Source organism: Mustela putorius, unplaced genomic scaffold (genome assembly GCF_011764305.1).
Source record: "Mustela putorius furo isolate JIRA1106 unplaced genomic scaffold, ASM1176430v1.1 tig00000253_pilon_pilon_pilon, whole genome shotgun sequence".
Classification (NCBI taxonomy): domain Eukaryota; kingdom Metazoa; phylum Chordata; class Mammalia; order Carnivora; family Mustelidae; genus Mustela; species Mustela putorius.
This window is the reverse complement of record NW_025421329.1, coordinates 3187570-3206224: the sequence shown is the minus strand read 5'-3', so window position 1 is coordinate 3206224 and position 18655 is coordinate 3187570. Positions and strand designations below refer to the sequence as shown.

Sequence of the window (18655 nt, the reverse complement as noted above, 5' to 3'; positions counted from 1 at the left end):
CAAGAGGAAATGGCAAGGTGCTTTCTTAGTCATAAGCAGATCTCTAGCAAGTAAGAACAGTAGCTAAACTCTCTGTGTTGTTACTTCACTGAATCTTCACAGAAACCTCGTGAAATTTAGTATCATTTTCTGCCTTTTCAGCAGAGAGTATTTAGGCAGAGAGAAACATGACTAGTCAGCTAGATAGTGGTCGAGCCAAGATTCAGACTAGGTCTGTCTTACCTCAGTGCCCATGGTCTTTCACTTCTTGAACTGACTTTAAAACTCAGAGTCAGCAACAGAATTAGAACCTGATGAGAGAGGGAGGAGAAGGGGTGGTGCACCCCATCCCTCCACAGTTTTCTCTGCTTTGGTAGAGAGAGTGCTAGAGTATGAAAGGAGTGAATGTCTGCCCAAATGAAGTAAACTTTAGAAAAGGGCCATAAAGTCATCAGAGATACCTTGAAGAGAGTAAAAGGGAGAATTACTCTAAATAAGAAAAAAAGATACCTAATAAAAAATGACCAAAAGAGTTGAACAGACACTTACCAAAAATGACTAATCAGATGGTCAGTGTGTATGTGAAAAGATGCTCAACATCATTAGTCATTAGAGAAATACGAACATGAACCACAGTAGAAACTACTGCATACCCACCAGAATTGCTAAGGCGAGAAGCCACAGCACTAGATCTTGGAGCTAATGGGAAGCAGTTGATCTCTCAGTCACTACTGGTGGGAGTGTCAGGTAGTTAAACCACTTCAGAAAACCATTTGATCATTTCGAGTACAGCTGAACACTTTCATACCCCAAGATGCAGCATTTTTACTCCCAAGACTCTGACCAGCAGAAATCCCCGCATAAGTTCATTAGAATGCCTTTGGGAAAATATTCACAGCAGCGCAATTCCTAATGGCCTAAAACCAAAAGCCCAGTAACGAAAGACTGTTGAACAAATAAACGGAATATTCATGTAATGGAGTAGTACACTGCCACAGGAATGAATGAGCAAACTGTTGACACACACAGCAACGTGAATGGATCTCACAAACATGGGGCAGCGTGGCAAAGGCAGGCACCAAGGAGTTCGTGCTGCATGGTACCATTTACATAAAGTCAAAAATAGGCAACGCTGAGCTGTACTTCTTGGAAGTCGGGCTAGCTAGGGTCAACCTTTCTAGAGTTCGGGAGGGCATGACTGGGAGTGCTTGGGGGAGTTCCTGGGTGCTGGGCATGTCCTCCTGGTGGCAGTTACAGTGTGTTGAGATGAAAATTCATCAAGTTGTTCACTTACGGTATATTCTTATACTTTAATATTGAGGCACTGTGTGTATCAATGCCAGTTCTTAATTTTTGATTCCCGCTGTGGTAATAAAAATTTAAATCAAGTAAGAGATTTGCATATATATAAAACAGGGATTTGTGGCATGTTGTGGAAGAAATATTGTTCATTTTTTCTTGATAATTCTTCATTGACTTCTCGATTTGTCTGAACCCGACCAGGTGAGGAAGGCAGGGCGTAGTGAATTTCATCAACACCAGCAATTACTGCTGCTTAGCATTCATTCAACCAGAGCAGCACTGGCTGGTCAGGTTCTCACCAGATTATACAGTTCTTTCTTGCCTCCCAGTCTATAATAAAACTTATCTTTTTATTACAATTTTAATACCTCCAAGAAGAGAAGCACAAAGAAAATAACTATGAAATCCGAAGACCTGGCTCAAAACAAATTCTGAACCTTTATTCTCTAAGGAACGAGGTGAAAAGATTCAAAGAGAGGTCCTCTTTTCGCACAGGAATTCTTCATTTGTAACAGCAGCTATAAAAAGGCAATATGTAATGTTTAAAGAACCTGAACAATGGTCTCAGAGCTATTTTATAAAATGTTCAGGTAGTGTGCAAGTTAAGTTTTCACATTCTTAGCTCAGCACAAAAATAATTGAATTCTAGTGTAAGAAGGGGACTAAAAGAAGAACAAACTTGTGTTTTAACAAATAAACTTGTGAAACACCATCTGGCCAAGCATCTAATACATTGCCTGAGACAAAATACTGAGACTCAGATCTGTTTTTTTCCTTTGAGTCCCCGTCCCTCCTCATTTGACGGTCATGGAATCTTGCCCTGTCTGTTCAAGGTCACGCAGTCAGTTGGTGACAAAGCAAGGGAAGACCTGTCATCTTTAAACTCCCAACATCTTCCCCTTTTTGCCCCATGATAGTGACTCTAAACAATAGATTAGTAAACACCCAAGGGTCATTGGTGTGATATTAATCCATCTCTTGTAAAATATGTCTTTCAGCTTGCTACCCTTGAGTTTCCTCCAAAGAAACTATTTGGAAACAAGGATGAACGTGTGATTGCTGAGAGGCGAAGTCACTTAGAGGTAACGGAATTACGCTTTTCTTTCTCTGGGTAGAAATTGTGCCGTCTGATTGACCAGTTAGAGTTGTTCATGTTATAAACACCATGGCTCTTGTTCACGGGCGTGAAGGTGCAGCTTCATTAACACCAGAGGTGGCTGCTGTGTACATGAGAAAGTAACAGTATCCATCTACTCGAGATGTAAGCCCTTATCCGACTCTGGTCTAACAGAACGTTTTTTTGGCTTGGGAGGAGATAACATTTATTCTAAGGGTTAGGAAGCAGGCTGTGGGTGAGAACTAACTATTCACAGAGACAGATGGTCTGTAATAGAGAATGAGGTACAAAAGCTTGCTGCAAAAAAAAAAAAAAAAAATTTTTGCATTAATTAACTGAAGATATATAGTATTGCATTATTGTTACTTTTTTGAGAGAGCTGGAAGCAAAAAGACACATACCTATTTTAGTCACGGTTAGGTTTTGTTTGGCTTATTTTAATTTTATCTTCTGAGCTGGCTACATAGAGAACTTTGGTTCAACACAACTGTTGTTTTTCCAAGGGACTCACTGCCAGTGGGCATTGTGGGCTGCTTTATGTGGTTTGTATTTCTTTTCAAGGTAGAGTCGCTCATTTGGTTGGAATCTGATGCTAATGAGGCTGAGTCTTTGTGCAAAGGCACGGTCGCTGGTTCCTAGGTGGTATCTCTTGCCACCGAGGTGGGCAGGATGAAATTACAAATAGCTGACTGCAATCTCCTGTCAGCAAGCTTTCATGGGGCCTTGCAAAGTCCGCTTCACTACTTCTTTAAGAGGAATAATAATAAGACCTATTGCAAGTGAAATCAAGTAAGAGAAGGCCCAAGAGAGCCCCTTCTGAATGCTGAAGTTCTACATAAAAATGAGATATTATTCTCATTCCTACTGACAGCCAGGGCGACTTAATGCCAGGGAACCAAGAATTCAGGAGATATCCAGAGGCTGGGAGGGTCCAATGAGAGCAAAAGAGGAGGAGAAGTGGAAACCAGTGAGAAATGAACAATTATGAGACTGTGGCCCACAAGGGACAGTTGAGTGCTTTGAGATCCTCGTCTAGAACTTATAAAGAAAGACTTTTCCAGGAGTAGCCATGTTTCCTGGCCATTTGAGTTCTACTGTGAGAGAGACGTGCTCGAAGTTCTGGATTTATGATGTCTGAGCCTTGGATAAATAATGGCAGATTTCTGAAAATCATTCTATGAGTTGGCACAACCCTGACACCCAACTGAAGAACTTGCCTTCAAGGGAATGATGAGCGTGGTGAGCCTGCTCGATTAAATTCTCTTAAAGGTCTGTTGTATCATAAAAAAACGTAAAAATAACGATAGAAGTGGGTTTGGTTTTCTTTTCCGAACCTTTACCTGCCTCATTCATCTAGACTTGTCTTTAATGGGAATGTGAAGGATGATGGGATATAGAAGCAAGTGTATGAACCAACAGGAAATAGACTGTTGCCATGCTTAGCTTCTCAGGGCTTCAGTCAGAAGACACATTGGCACTCTGAGTGCTGTGCATTTGTGAGCTCTGCCCTTGGTGAACTCTTCTCTTTCCATTCTAGCCTCCAGGGTCAGAACCCAGCTCAGGGTCCTCTTTCATTCCTGGTATTTAAGCGGACCCACGTTTGTTCTTTCAGTCTTTCCTCCCTAGTCACTTAGCCCTACTAAAGCCATCAACAGAGCTGAGGAACAGAGTTCTGTGTTAATGTCTCTGCCTATGCAAGGACCCCTTCCATTGCTTGTGACTGTTACTTGTGGCATCAGCCTTTAAAGAATGGATCCCACACCTCGTGGAAATAGGCACTTATGTTTTAAATTAAATGTATTTCTCCTAATTTTGATGGTTAAATATTAGCATATCATGTCCTTTGCAAGAGCGAGTATAATTCAATTTCACTTTAATGGAAAATTAATCTGAGATTCTTGAGTTAATTTCCCACGACTATTGTGACTTTATTTTTTTCATCAAATATCCGAAGTCACCATTTGATTTAGTGTTATTTTCATGTGAAAATTAACATAATTACTTTCCCTGAGTTTCCCATTTGATTTAATTCAGTATACATTTATGTAATTCCTTATACATGCTGGAGACAGTGCTAGGTGTTATATAGACTGTAAAGAGAAATGAGACATTTCTTTCCTTCTAAGAGAATATATTTAAATTTCCTTTATGAAACTTGACCTAGAGATAAACTAAATACATAAACATATACAGAAAATTGGATTTCGGTAGACTACGTTTGAACCAGTACACACTAGTATATATAGTGTTTGCTCAAAAGGAATTGTCTGACAATTTTTTAAATCCAGACATGCCACTTTATAAACTGCCTCACCCCGAGTAGGCTCTATAAAGCAGCATTTTGAGCAGGTATTCATTATGTTTTGATCTACCTTTTTATTAAAATGTGTCCAAAGTTTGGACTTTGTGTCTGAGTTTATCAGCAGAAAGTATAAAGTATTTTCATCTCAAAGACATAGACACTCCGTTGTCATCATGATATATAATCTGTTACAATAATTATTTGTAAAACCGGTGGGTACTGATAGGAATTTCTAACTGTCATGAGATGCTTGGGAAACGGATTTTCTTCCTTTGGAAAGAGTGGTATTAGCTGTGCATGCGGCGGTGGTGGTGTGGGTGTGGGAGCCTGGGGGTGTAGCATTGCCTATATGGCCCCATAAAAAGCCATCGAGAAGGTGACGATGGGAGGGGGAGGGGTAGAAATATGGCCTCTGGTGTGTGTCTCACTGATAACCTTGTGTGCGCTCCGCTCACACAAAGTTATTGGGCCAGCTCTAGTTGGCCTCTCATGCTGGAAAGCCCACCCAATGCTTTGGTTCCCAAAGAGCTGAAGAATCTTTGAAGGTTTGTGAGACAGGAGGATCTCTCTCTGGCTTCCCTCCTGGTAGCCCTGGAGGAACCAGTTCTGTGCAGGTGTGCCTGTCCTGGGTGGACCCTGCCCTCAAGTGGTCAGAGGATTCTGATAGCCACGGCCCCCACACAGGATGTGCCTCCCAGGCTCATACATCCCTTCTTGTAGCTTGGACAGCAGCCCAGGAGACAGACGTTGGCAGATATGATAGTGGAGGTGACAGGAAACAGATATATCGGTCTCTGATGAGCTATTTTGACCAGAAAGGTTCTTCTTACTGTATTTGAAGCCAGATACATTTACCATTAGGTCAAACCGTAAAAAATTGCCATTGTTGTAGGTCGGGATGGTGCAAAATTGGCAGCATCGTCTGCTTCCACGGAATGCTCCTGCTATCTCTCATTTCCTAAGGATTAACTGAGCACTGGGCATGAGCGAAAGGCTCATATGTCATGTGCTCCTCCCACTTAGCTTGTGAGGTAAGCTCTATTATCATCTCTGTTGTACAGGCAAGGAAATCAAGTCCTGAGAAGGATAGAGAAAGGTCTTACACCTGGTCACAGACAAAGCCTCAGCTCGTACTAAAACATCCTTCAAAGCAAGCCCCTCTCTTTAAATATTAGCATGCTCTAAGTTTGGAACACAACTGGGTCTTCCCCTAAAGAAATGGCTCCTCCTTTGAAAAAATATCTTCCAGCATTATACCACAGTGTTAACTAAGATCCGCTGCCTGGTTATTTATTCTTTTTTTTTTTTTTTTAAGATTTTATTTATTTATTTATTTGACAGACAGAGATCACAAGTAGGCAGAGAGGCAGGCAGAGAGAGATAGGGGGAAGCAGGCTCCCCGCTGAGCAGAGAGCCTGATGCGGAGCTTGATCCCTGGACCCTGGGATCATGACCTGAGCTGAAGGCAGAGGCTTTAACCCACTGAGCCACCCAGGTACCCCTGGTTATTTATTCTTCACTACCTTTTTTTTTTTTCCATTCAGCAATTGAGCACCTACTCTATGCCAAGCAGTGTTCTACAACTGAAAAAACTCTAGAACAATACAGTATTTCTCATCTCTTTTGTCCTCATCTGTTATTTGGACACAACGATAAGAGTGACCTTTCATTATAACCTTGTCTTTTTTCATTTAAGGAAAAATGCTTATCGTTAATTGTTGATTTTTAAATATTTGCTTCATGGCTCATCAAAGGTTCTGAATCTCAATTGCTCCTGCTTTTGTGTATTTTTAAGGCGTATCTTTAGCCTTGATGTCACATAATTCCTATGAAGATTTATTTCTTCTCTGAATTACCAAAGAGTATAAACTCAGAATATCTTTAAAGATATTTTTGTGACTTTAAATATTACATGCAAGTATTATATATAAAAAACATATGTAGTATATTCTTATATGTATATCCAAATGGCTATCAAATGGAGTTTGTTTTTTTTTTTAAGATTTTCTTTATTTATTTGACAGCCATAGATGGCGAGAAAGGAAACACAAGCTGGGGGAGTGGGAGAGGAAGAAGCAGGCTTCCCATTGAGCAAGTAGCCTGATGTGGGGCTCGATCCCTGGGCCCTAGGATCAGGACCTGAGCCAAAGACAGATGCCTAAGGACTGAGCCACCCAGGCCACCCCTCAGATTGAGTTCTAATAAGTAAGATGTGGTATGATACTAACACTAGGCCTTAACCACAGCTTTAGAATATACTGCTTCTCAGACTTCAGTGGTAAAGAACCAATTATCTATACTTGATCATTTATCAGTACTTTTGCAAAATGAATGAGAGTTAATTACTAGAAATGTGAAATGAAAAAATGAAATAGAAAGGTCATATGAAATGCAAGCAGAGTTCTTTTATTTTTTAAAAATTTATTTATTTATTTTAGAGAGATGAGGGGAGCATGAGTGGGAGGGGCAGGGGGGAAGAGAGAGAGAGAGAATCTCAAGCAGACTCTCTGCTAAGGAGCTGTATTTCATGACCTTGAAATCATGACCTGAACTGAAACCAAGTGTCAGACTCTTAACCGACTCTGCCACCCAGGTGCCCCCCTTTTTATTCCATGTAGATTCAGTAGACATGAAAATTCTCTGTCACACTGCAATACAAGAGTCTAAAACACTTGTTTGATTCTATAATGTTCAGGAAATCTCACCTCCATTCCTGATAAGACTCCTGTCACTGTTTGGCTTTATGTCTCATACCTCCGCTGTTGCACTCTTAAGTTACTTGAAGGCAACAGTATTGACATCTCACTGAATTCTTAACTATCCCATGGTATTTCACACATGCCTCACAGACTCATTGAATTATTCAATGAATATCAGAAAATCCGTCCACATTAACCCCAAATTAATGAGTTTTCTGTTTTACTTTTGTTGATTGGTGAGAGGCGCATTTTTTAGTTATGAATTTCAGGGAACATTATCATCTACTTGGAGACGTTTCTGCTAATCATCTTAATAGTCCATCATTTCAAGGAGCGATCTGTAATTAATGAAAACAAGTGAAATCCTCTAAAATGATAAAGCTTTCAAGAATAATATAGCCACCTTTGGAAGTAAGAACCCAAGAGATTTCTAGGAAGTTTTCTTGAAAGGACTAAGAACATGCAGCAAGCCCAAGGCTACATCTTTACTTCTTCCCCATTTTCATCTCATAAGCTAAGGCCTTAGTAAGGGTAAAAAGCAATATGGTAACTAAGAGTGTGGGCCTTGGGGCAGATCATCCAGTCTTCAATCCCTGTGCTGCCCTTTTGGGGTCCTTTAATGTCACTTGATCAGTTTCCTTATCTGCAGAGTGAGGATAAACACAACCAGCACCACCTACCTAGAGTTGATCTTATGGTTGAAGGGGGTCCTGTACATAATGTGGACTCTGCTCCAGAGAAGACTCCAGGCCTCTGGGTGCGACAGTGATGGCAGTGAAGCTAGTGGTGATGGCGGTGCTGATGGCAGTGATGGCAGCGACGGAGCCTTTACAGCATGTTATAGACATGCTTGCAAGCCAGGAAAGGACAGAAGAGCCCCATCCATCAACAGCTGTAACATGTAACAGTATGAGTATCTCAGTTTGTCACCTGTACTGGCAAGATCAGCATCTGAGGGCAACGACACTGTCACGATGGGGGTGTTCGTATTCACGGTGGCACCTGGAGGATGTCAAGAGTCTCTCCCTGTAATGCCAGCCTTTCTTTCAACCTGTAAAATTATAATCTGAAAACTAGAAATGTTTTCTGACTTAAGCGTGATCAAGCTGTTCTCCATTGTGAGGAAAGAGAAGAGGTGCAGGATTATTAAGAAATGAGCTCACTTGGGGGCACCTGGGCGGCTCAGCGAGTTAAGGCTCTGCTCATGACCTCAGGGTCCTGGGATCGAGCCCTACATCAGGCTCTGCTCGGTGGGAGGCTGCCTCCTCCTCTCTCTCTGCCTACCTCTCTGCCTGCCTCTCTGCCTACCTGTGATCTCTGTCTGTCAAATAAATAAATAAAATCTTTAAAAAAAAAAAAAGAAGAAGAAGAAGAAAGAAAGAAAAGAAAAGAAATGAGCTCGCTTCCTCCACAGTTCTATAGCTTCTGTTCCCAGCTGGTCAGTTCTCGCGTGTGTCCTGGGTTACTGACCGCACAACTGCCCACCGTGGGGTCCCCAGCTGACACCCGCTATAGCTCCTGAGCTTCTGCCCCTGAAAAACTAGACAGGTGTCAGTGCTTTTCAGCAGAAACCCCCAGAAATATAGCTCTTTTTTAACCATGTTAAATGTATCGATTCACTGTACTCAGGAAGGACATATACAATGGGAAGTATCCCAGCCAAAGGGTGTTACAAAGAACTTACAGCAGGATTTGGCCTATTTTAGGTGATTTCAGGGAGAGTGAAAGGAAGTGGGGCTTTGTTCTGGACTGGATGCTGGGCTGATTCTATGCTTGGGTGTCTTAGTAATTCTTACCTAGAAGGCAAGAAGAGAGTGATGTTAAAACTATGATTGATACAAAAGCAGTCACCCACATTAGCCAAAATAGTGAGATATTTGTTCGTGTTTATGATTTGAACACCATTCATGCTTTTGTCTGTATCTGGATGAGTTTATAGAATGGTCTGTGTGTGTATCCACGTGGCTTCTTCAGGATCAGAGCAGACTTGCCTGGTGTTAGTATTCTTTGAAATTGTTTACGATTGACAAGAGAACACAACTTAGCTGTAAGTACCCAGCCAGCTCCTAGCTGTTTTTCTTTCCTTTTCCTTTTTCTTACAATAAAGGGATACCAAGAGTTTATAAGTATTATCCTCTCTAATGGAAATAGTGTGCTAAATGAAGAGTTGTTTCCAAAGTAAGTCATGATAGTTCAAATGCCTTATCTACTAAACACAAATGCCAAATACTGGTTTTCAGTATTGATGCCACCCTCCCTAACTTACCCCCCCCCCCACTGCCCACTGCCAAGAGTCACTTTCCTCACTTATCATGCCAGCAACACATATAGTCTGTTTTTTCTGACCAAGAACAGGGCATCAGTCTCCTTTAGTTTTATGTTAGTTTCAAGTCTTAGATTTCTAACAATAGAATCATTGGGTTTTAACATCTTATAGATTGGGCCCTTTCAGTTTCCAAAGTAAATTTCAGGAGGTAAAAAACCCTTAAGTTTTCTCATTCATTTAGCTATCTTAAAGATATCTAGTAATTCTATGCTTAATTTAACATCTTTTCCATCTACGTTCTGCTGATCTTACAGAATGGATAATGGCAGAACTGTTATCAAATGAAGGCAGAGATTTAAGAAGTACTTCACACAGAGGACCATTTTCTTCCTCATTAACGTTTTTTTTTTTCCTTCTGGTTATCTGGTTATTCACATTAACTGTTTTTTGTTATTAGTCCATTAATACCATCATCAGTAGAGAAGCGTTTCTGAAGGGGGTTAAGTGACTGTCAGTGCGTTAGAGGACACTGAGCCCATTTGGCAGCTGTTCCCTCTTAGTGCTTTGTAGAGTCAGAAGAACTGACATGCTGTGATCCTGGGGCTAAGAAAGAAAACTGTGTGGTACTGGAATAACGTGGAAGGTTCTAGAGTCAGACCTGGGCGTGATCCTGTCTCTGATACACCCATGTCCGTGTGAACTTGGCATCTTTCTTCCATCTCTGAACTTGTTTCTCACTTACTAAATGGCGGGACTAACTGTAAAGTTATTGGAATTACTTGAGAAATCATATATACTGGGAGTAATCCATGCCATAAAGTGGGGAGAAGGAAGTATGAGAAAGAATGAACTCCAGCAGCAAATTGCCTGTCAAGCCTTTTTTGGAATTGATAAGCCATATGGCAAGATTGCAGGACACAGGTAGTCATTTGTGTTCCCATACACTGATAATGAACAAGTAGAATTTAGAATCAAAAACACAGTATCAAAAAAAAAAAAAAAAAACCACACAGTATCATTCACATTAGTGCCCACAAAAATTAAATATCTAGCTAAAATCTAACAAAATATGTATAAGATCTATGTGAGGAAAATAAAACTCTGATGAAAGAACTAAACAAATGAGAGAGTTCATATTCATGAGTAGGAAGACTCAATGTTGTCAAGATATCAGGCCTTGCCAGCTTGATCTGTAGATTCCTTGTAATCCCAATCAGAACCCAGAAAATTATTTTGTGAATATGGACAAACTGACTCTGAAGTTTAAGTGGAGAGGCAAAACATCCAGAATGGCCAATATCATTTCAAAGGAGAAGAACAGAGTTGGAGAACTGAAACTGCCAACTTCAGGACTTAACTAGAAGCCACAGAATCAAGACAGTGTGTTATTGGCAAAAGAACAAAGATGTCAAAGGAACAGAATAGGGAGCCCAGAAATAGACACATAAATATAGTCAAGTGATCTTTGACAAAGATGCAAAGCCAATACAATGAAGCAAAAATAGTCTTTTCAACAAATGGTGTTGGGACAAGTGGACATCTGCATGCCAGAGGGGGAATTAATGAATCTAGACATAGACCTTACAAAGAGGAACTCAAAATGGATAATAGACCTAAATATAAGACAAAAACTGTAAAACTCCTAGGAGATAGCATAGGAGAAAACCCAGATGACCTTGGGTATGGTGATGAACTTTCAGATACAACATCAAAGGCACAATCCATGAAAGAAATCTTTGATAAGCTAGAATTCATTAAAATTGAAAACTTTTACACTACAAAAGACAGCACCTAAAGAATGAGAAGACAAGCCACCGACTGGAAAAAAAATATTTGCAAAAGATGTCTGATAAAGAACTCTTATACAAAACATACAATGAACTCTTAAAATCCAACAATAAGATGATGAAAAATTAAATTGAAACATTGCCAAAAGGGCACGTAGGTGGCTCAAGTGACTCTTGATTTCAGCTCAGGTCATAATCTCAGGGTCACGAGATTGAGCCCCATATCAGGCTGCTGGAGATTCTTTCCCTCTCCTTCTACCCCTCCCCACTGTGCTCGCTCACTCTTTCTCTCTCTGTCAAATAAATCTTTTAAAAAAATGGGCAAAGACGAACAGACAGCTAACAAAGAAGACATACAGATGGCAAGTAAGTTTATAAAAAGGATGTTCATCAATGTATCATTAGGGAATTATAAATTAAAATAACAATGAGATGCCTCTCCATACCTACTAAAATGGCCAAAATCTAAAACACTAAGGACATCAAATGTTGGTAAGGATGTGGAGCAGTAGGAACTCTCATTCATTGCTGGTGGGAATGAAAAATGATAACAGCCACTTTGAAAGACAGTGTGAAAGTTTCTCTAAAGACACTGTCACCAATCAGTTCAGCAGTCACATAAGTCAGCAAGCCTTATGGCTTGCCCGAATGACTTGAAAACTTATATCATGACTGTTTATAGCAGCTTTATTAATTAATTGCCCAAACTTGGAAGCAACCAAGTTGTCCTTCAGTAAGTGAATGGATATTCATGGTACATCCAGAACGTTAAATAGTGTTCAATACTAAAAAGAGATGAGCTATCAAGCTATGAAAAGACATGGGAAAAACTTAAATACATATTACTAAATGAAGGAAGCCAACCTGGAAAGACATATACATATATACTGTATGATTCTAACTAGATGACATTAGGAGAAGGCAAAACTGTTGAGACAATGGAAGGATCAGTGGTGACTAGGGTGCACAGAGGATTTTTAGGGCAGTGAAACACCTCCGTATGATACAACACCAGGAGTGAACCCTAATGTAATCTGTGGACTTTGGGTGATGATCTGTCATTGTCAGTTCATTGCTTTATAACAAATGTGACACTCTGGTATGGAACTTTAATAGTGGCTAAAAAAAATCAAATCACCGTGTAATCACATCATACATTTATAATCTCCTTCCTTTCCTTCTTTTTTCTCCTCATTCCTCTTTCACTTCTGTCCTCCCTCCATCCTCTTATTTTTCCATTGTCCCTTTGCTAAACCAAAAGAGGGACGAAGAATGCATAGATGGGTTGGTGAGTGGATTTGATACCATTACACATTTTTCCTATGAGTATAAGGTTAAACTCTTGTTAAAAGAAAGGTAATCATCCTCTAAGCCAATAATATTTTTCATACACATGTTATCCACTTTTAAGCAAATGATAATATATTTTCCATTAAGATCAGCTCACTCATTATTCTGAAACTTGAAAGTCACTATTTTATCTGTCTTTACCAAGCATGATTTTTATTCACTCTCTCTTTCCAAACTCAGAGTAGATATCTGTGTATATATGAGTCAGTGCTTTTCAGAGTCTGCAAATTAATGAGGTGCCCATCCAAAGAACAGTCTTTGAAATTACAACATTTCAACACAGAAACAAAAAAGGAAATCTCTTGTAATTGCATGCAACTATAAAACAAAGTTAAAGGCCACTTGGAATATTTATGTAATTGACAAATGGTTACAAAGATCCTTTCCCCCTGTAATTTTCATATATTACTACAAAGACTTTTTCACATTGACATTTGGTTCAGAGGACCTTTGTGCTCGTCTCTCGTGTAATATCACTTAGGATATTCTAAGCGACCTATTATTACATTTAATTACACAGTATAATTTGTAAGGAGTTTTTCTTCAAGTGTCACTTAAAAAAAAAAAAAATCTCCAATATAGGTTGCCCTTTCCTCTACCTCTTAACTTTCTCCTGTACTAAAACTAAATGTCCCTCCATTCTATCAATTTAGTATGAAGAGCCAGAAGAACTTGAGCACATTCATTTTAGCATCAAAGTGTGGCTAGAAATTCTCACGGAAAAGAGGAGAGGACATCTTTACTGAAGGACATGGCCCCAGGTCTTCTTGGTAATCTTTGGTAATTCTTCGCAACCCATTCTGGTTCACAAGAGGAATTGGGTTTCCCAAAGAGTGTTGTATTTGTTAATATCAGGTGTTCGAGTAGTTCTTCCTATCAAAGAATGCAGTCCCATTCCATTTGCCCATTTCTGTTCTGTGAAGGTTTATGCAGCCACCTCCCACTTGACAAACAGTGATGCATTAAAGAAACTTTGAAATAGTGTAATATAGAAATCAATGACCTATTCTACCTCCTTTTTCACCTTATTTCTCAGGACAATATTGACAAAACCAAAAAGAATAATGTAACGAACCCCACTGTGCCCTCCCAAGTTACCCAACTTCAACACTTCATTAGCATGTTTCCAGTCTATTTCATTTGTACCCCTAGGCATGGCACGGCACACACACTTGATTAATTTAAAACCAATACCATACATCGTATATTTTATCCATAAGTATTTTAGGTTGTACCTCTTAAAAAGCAAGACATTGTAACTTTTTATTTTTTACTTATTTTTTTCCAAATTTTTATTTAAATTCTAGTTAGTTAAGATATAGCATAATATTAATTTCAGGGATAGAATTTAGTGATTAATCACTTACATATAACACCCAGTGTTCATTATAACAAGTGCCCACCTTAATACCCATCCCCCATTTAGTTCATTGCCTACCCCCCTACCTCCATCAGTCCTCAGTTTGTTCTCTACCTTAAGAGTCTAATTTGGTTTGTTCCCCTCTCTCTTTTCTTTCCCCCTCCCATACATTGACCTTTTTTTCCCCTAAACTCCACATATGAGTGAAATCATATGGTACTTGTCTTTCTCTGACAGACCTACTTTGCTTAGCTTAATACTTTCTAGTTCTGTCCACATCATTGCAAATGGCAAGATTTCATTCTTTTTGATGGCTGAGTAATATTCCATTCTATATTTATACCACCTCTTCTTTATCTGTTCATCAGTCAGTGGACATCTGGGCTCTCTCCATAATCTGGCCATTGTTGATAATGCTGCTATAAACATAATAATGCTGCTATAAACATCAGTATATTTGTGTCCTTTGGGTAAATAACTTGTAGTACAATTGCTGGATCATAAGATAGTTCTATTTTTAACTTGTTTAAGGAATCTCCATACTGTTTTCCAGAGTGGCTGTACCAGTTTGCATTCCCACCAATTGTGCAAGAGCATTCCCCTTTCTCCACATCCTCACCAACAGCCATTTTTTCCTGTTGTTCATTTTAGCCATTCTGACTGGTGTGAGGTGGTATCTCCTTGTGGCTTTGATTTGTATTTCCCTGATATTGAGCGATGTTGAGCATCTTTTCATATAGACGCTCTGTTTTTTAAAACATAACCATTATCATCACACATCCATACACACACACACATACACATCCTAAGAATTAGCTAATCTCTTAAAATAAATAACCCATCAATGTTTAGGCCACACCAATTTTCTCTCATTTTTTTTGTTTGTTTTTATTTTTCCAATAGATGAATCAAGAGCCAAATAATATCCACACATGGCATTGGTTGATATGCCTTTAAAGTGTCTAATGAGCTATAGCTTTCCCTTCCCTCTTTTCTTGTCACCATTTGTTGTCAATGAAACCATCCCATTTATCCACTGAATTCTTACATTTTGGTTTTGCTAATATGGCATCTTCACCGTATCATTCATCAAGCTCCTCTAATCTGCATTTTCTGAAAACCAGTACTTAGATTGAGAAGCTTGATCTAGTCTAGGTTTGTTTTTGTTTTGTTTTGTTTTGTTTTGTTTTGTTTTTTTGGCAAGATCCCATCTGAGAGGAAGTGTGTGGTCGTCACTTGTAATCTTTGATCTTTATGAAAGCAGTGCACTGACAATTGTCCATGCTCAAAACTACTTTCCATGCCTCGATTGTCCTACATGTGTCAGACCATGGTGCCTGTCTTCAAAGAACTCTTAAATCTGTTAGGACAGACTCAACAAGTAATCACAGGCCGTTGTCACAACTCCAGGGATAGTCACAAGCTGCCTTTGCAGTTACCAGAGGATGTGATTTCCAAAGTAGTGGTTCTGAAATCTGTATGGCTGACCTTTGAAATTATCTTGATTTCAGATTTTCAGACTTTGTTCCAGTATATTTTGATTCAGCAGAATGAGAGTGGGACCAAAAAAAATGAGAGTGGTAAAGAGATAGACAGGGATGGAAAAGCCAGATGCCAAAGCCATCTCCATGACTTTGGACCTGATCTGGTGAACAAAGAGGAGCCAGTGGAGTGTTTTAAGTGGAGGAATAGAGTGGTGAGTAGGTGGGAGCAGGGGAGATAGGAGGCAGGAAGGGCAATGACCAGGTTGTAGCTATCTTCAGTAAGATACCACTGTGGCCTGAAGGACAAGGTGATGGCACTTGGGATGGAGAAAAGTAGATGGATAGATACACGAGAGGTAGAATAAGCATGGCTTGTCACTCCATTGAATGAGAGCTGCAAGTGGTAATGGAAGCTGTATGGACGCCTAAGACCTGGACCTCCATCACCACAGAGAAATCTGGTATTAAATGTATTTGTGAATTTTACATTTTTTCATGTAACTTACGGTATCAAAATAGTGTTTTATTTTTTTTACCACTTCATTAATTTGGTTTTGGAAACAGGAGTCGTTGGGGCTCTCCAGAGAAATAGAACCAATAAAGTAAGTGTGTATGTGTGTGTGTGTAAAGAGATTTATTATAAGGAGTGGCTCACATGATAGTAGAGGCTGAGAAATCCCCAGCTAGGCAGTTAGCAAGATGGAGACTGGGGAGAGCCAATGGAATGGTTCCAGTCTGAGCCCAAAGGCCTAAGCGCACTGAGAGATGATGGTGTAAATTCCATGCAAAAAGCCAGCAGTCTTGAGATCCATGAAGAGCTGATCTTTCCATTCATGGCCACGGGCAAGAAAAGACCAGTGTCCCAGCTCAGGGTAGCCAGGCTGGAGTTCCGTGAAGGGTCAGTGTTCTGTGCAAGCCTTCAACTGATTGACTGATGCTCCCGCATTAGGGAGGACAATATCTGCTTTACTCAGTCTGTTCACTCAAATGTCCCTCTCACCCCACAACAGCCTCCTGGACAAGCCACACTGTTTGACTAAATTTGGGGGCAGTGAAGTTGAGGCATAGATTAACTGTGACAGAAGCCATTCTGCTCACCCCAGATACAATTGCAATTTTACCATTTGTTGGACTTTTGATATTCTAACATCAGTCCCAACTACAGTCCCAACTCATGTGCCATCCCAGCAGTAAATCAGTAACGCCTGTCATCTCTCCAGGTCCCTTGCTCATTTACAAGGTGTTTGGGGTTTGACAAATACCTAACAGAGATTCTCCAACTCTTTCCTATTTATTGAAATGGCGTCAGATGAAAGTAACACAGCACAGCTCAAGATGTTAGGTTTAGGAGCTCTGCAAGCTCTCTTCATGGAGTTCCGTATAGAACATTTTTCATTTCCCTGGTTACTTTTAAAAGCAAAATGAAATGAAGCCTGAACATTGCAGTGCTAAACAGCTGGAGGGCTGTTCCTACTCTCTTCCTAGATACAGCAAGGCATCACTATTTGTTTTCTTTTATTAAATGTCTCATTGCCTCTGAAACACAAGTAGATATTACAATTGGCTGGACTATGGGAGCCTGCAGCATAAGCTCCCTTCTCTGTCGCCCATACCTGGAGCTAGCTTGCCTGCTTGTTCAGAGACAGATGTCAGCTTCAAGATGCTATTGACCTTACTGTTTACTCTGCTTAATTAAATACCATTTTAATATTTTCTCATCTGCCACCCCTTACAGCTCACATTCATGCTGTGGCACAACACTGGGGAGAAGGAAAGGTCTTTTAAGCTGGAGCACTTAATTAGCTCCCAGGCCCCAGGGGGAAGCGTCAGATAGAAATACAGCTAAAAATATGGTAAAGAGTAGCATACCTGGGGCACCTGGTTGGCTCAGTGGGCTAAGCCTCTGCCTTTGGCTCAGGTCATGATCTCAGGGTCCTGGGATCAAGCATCAGGATCTCTCCTCACCAGGGTGTCTGCCCCCCCCCCACCTGAGTCTCTGCCTATTTGTAATCTCTGTAAAATAAATAAATAAAATCTTAAAAAAAAAAAAAAAGAGTAGCCATACCTGAGAGAGAGCCCTGGATGGTCAAGAAGACATTGACCACCTCTGATGATGCCCATGTTATTAAAATTGTTTTGGGGGGATAGCGCCTGAGTGGCTCAGTTAGTTAAGCACCTACTTTTGGCTCAGGTCAGTCATGATTGCAGGGTCCTGGGCTCCCTGCTCAGCAGGCTCGAGCCTGCTTCTCCCTCTTCACCTGCCCCTCCCATCCCACTCATGTTCTTTCTCTCTCAAATAAAAATTTTAAAAATTGTTTTGGAATTAATGACGATTTTGAATCACGTATACGATCGTAACATGTTTGTATTGCTAGTACCCCTGTTTTGTCAGTTACACTTGCTCATGTCTGCCTGAGGCTATTTTTCTCTTACCCCAGTGTATATATCATCCTTGATGTAAATAAAACAGTGGCCCCACCGTGAAGTTCTTAGTCCCTTTCTGCACCGTCATGTGACCACATCGTCATTTAGCACCTCCTGACTGTGTTGTTTTAAATGCAGTCACCATCTTGTTAAGACTCACTGGAGGAGGAAATTTCTCGTACAATGAAGTATTATTATAAAATAACATAAGCCATGATATATGATAAGTTACACAGATTTAATTATAGATTATATTATACAAATAGAGGCATAGTTATAAATATAGTTATATAGGTAAAATATAGACATAGGCTCTAGATGTATATAGAGATATCAATTATAGATATAATTCAATGCTGGATGTAGATATATAGGAGTATTGTAATAGAATAAAAGAAAAATCCGTTCTTGTCGTGAAAACCTAAAACACAGGAGTTTCTGGAAATGATGGCAGCACAGCCCTGTTCCCTTAGTGCAGGCAGCTGTTCTGGCTCATTCCTGTGTAGCTGCCACAGCCCAGCCCCGTGGATGTTGGCTAAGAGGTGGGGTGGGGGCTTGTAGGTAGCTCTTTATCCTCTGAATGCT

General features: G+C 40.1%; 1 protein-coding gene across 6 annotated transcripts in view; it reads left to right on the top strand.

Moving 5' to 3' along the window:
- Positions 1 to 18655, top strand: part of KIF16B (kinesin family member 16B) — a 285684-nt gene that overhangs the window by 250250 nt on the left and 16779 nt on the right. For 3 of the 6 annotated variants that reach the window (XM_013057083.2, XM_004754198.3, XM_045078431.1), the window contains one exon: positions 2280 to 2363. In XM_013057083.2, coding sequence (XP_012912537.1) covers positions 2280 to 2363 — 84 coding nt within the window. Of the gene's footprint in view, positions 1 to 2279; positions 2364 to 5592; positions 5732 to 13455; positions 13583 to 18655 lie in introns of those variants that run through there. The other 3 variants (XR_006606297.1, XM_045078429.1, XM_045078430.1) reach the window with 3 other exon arrangements.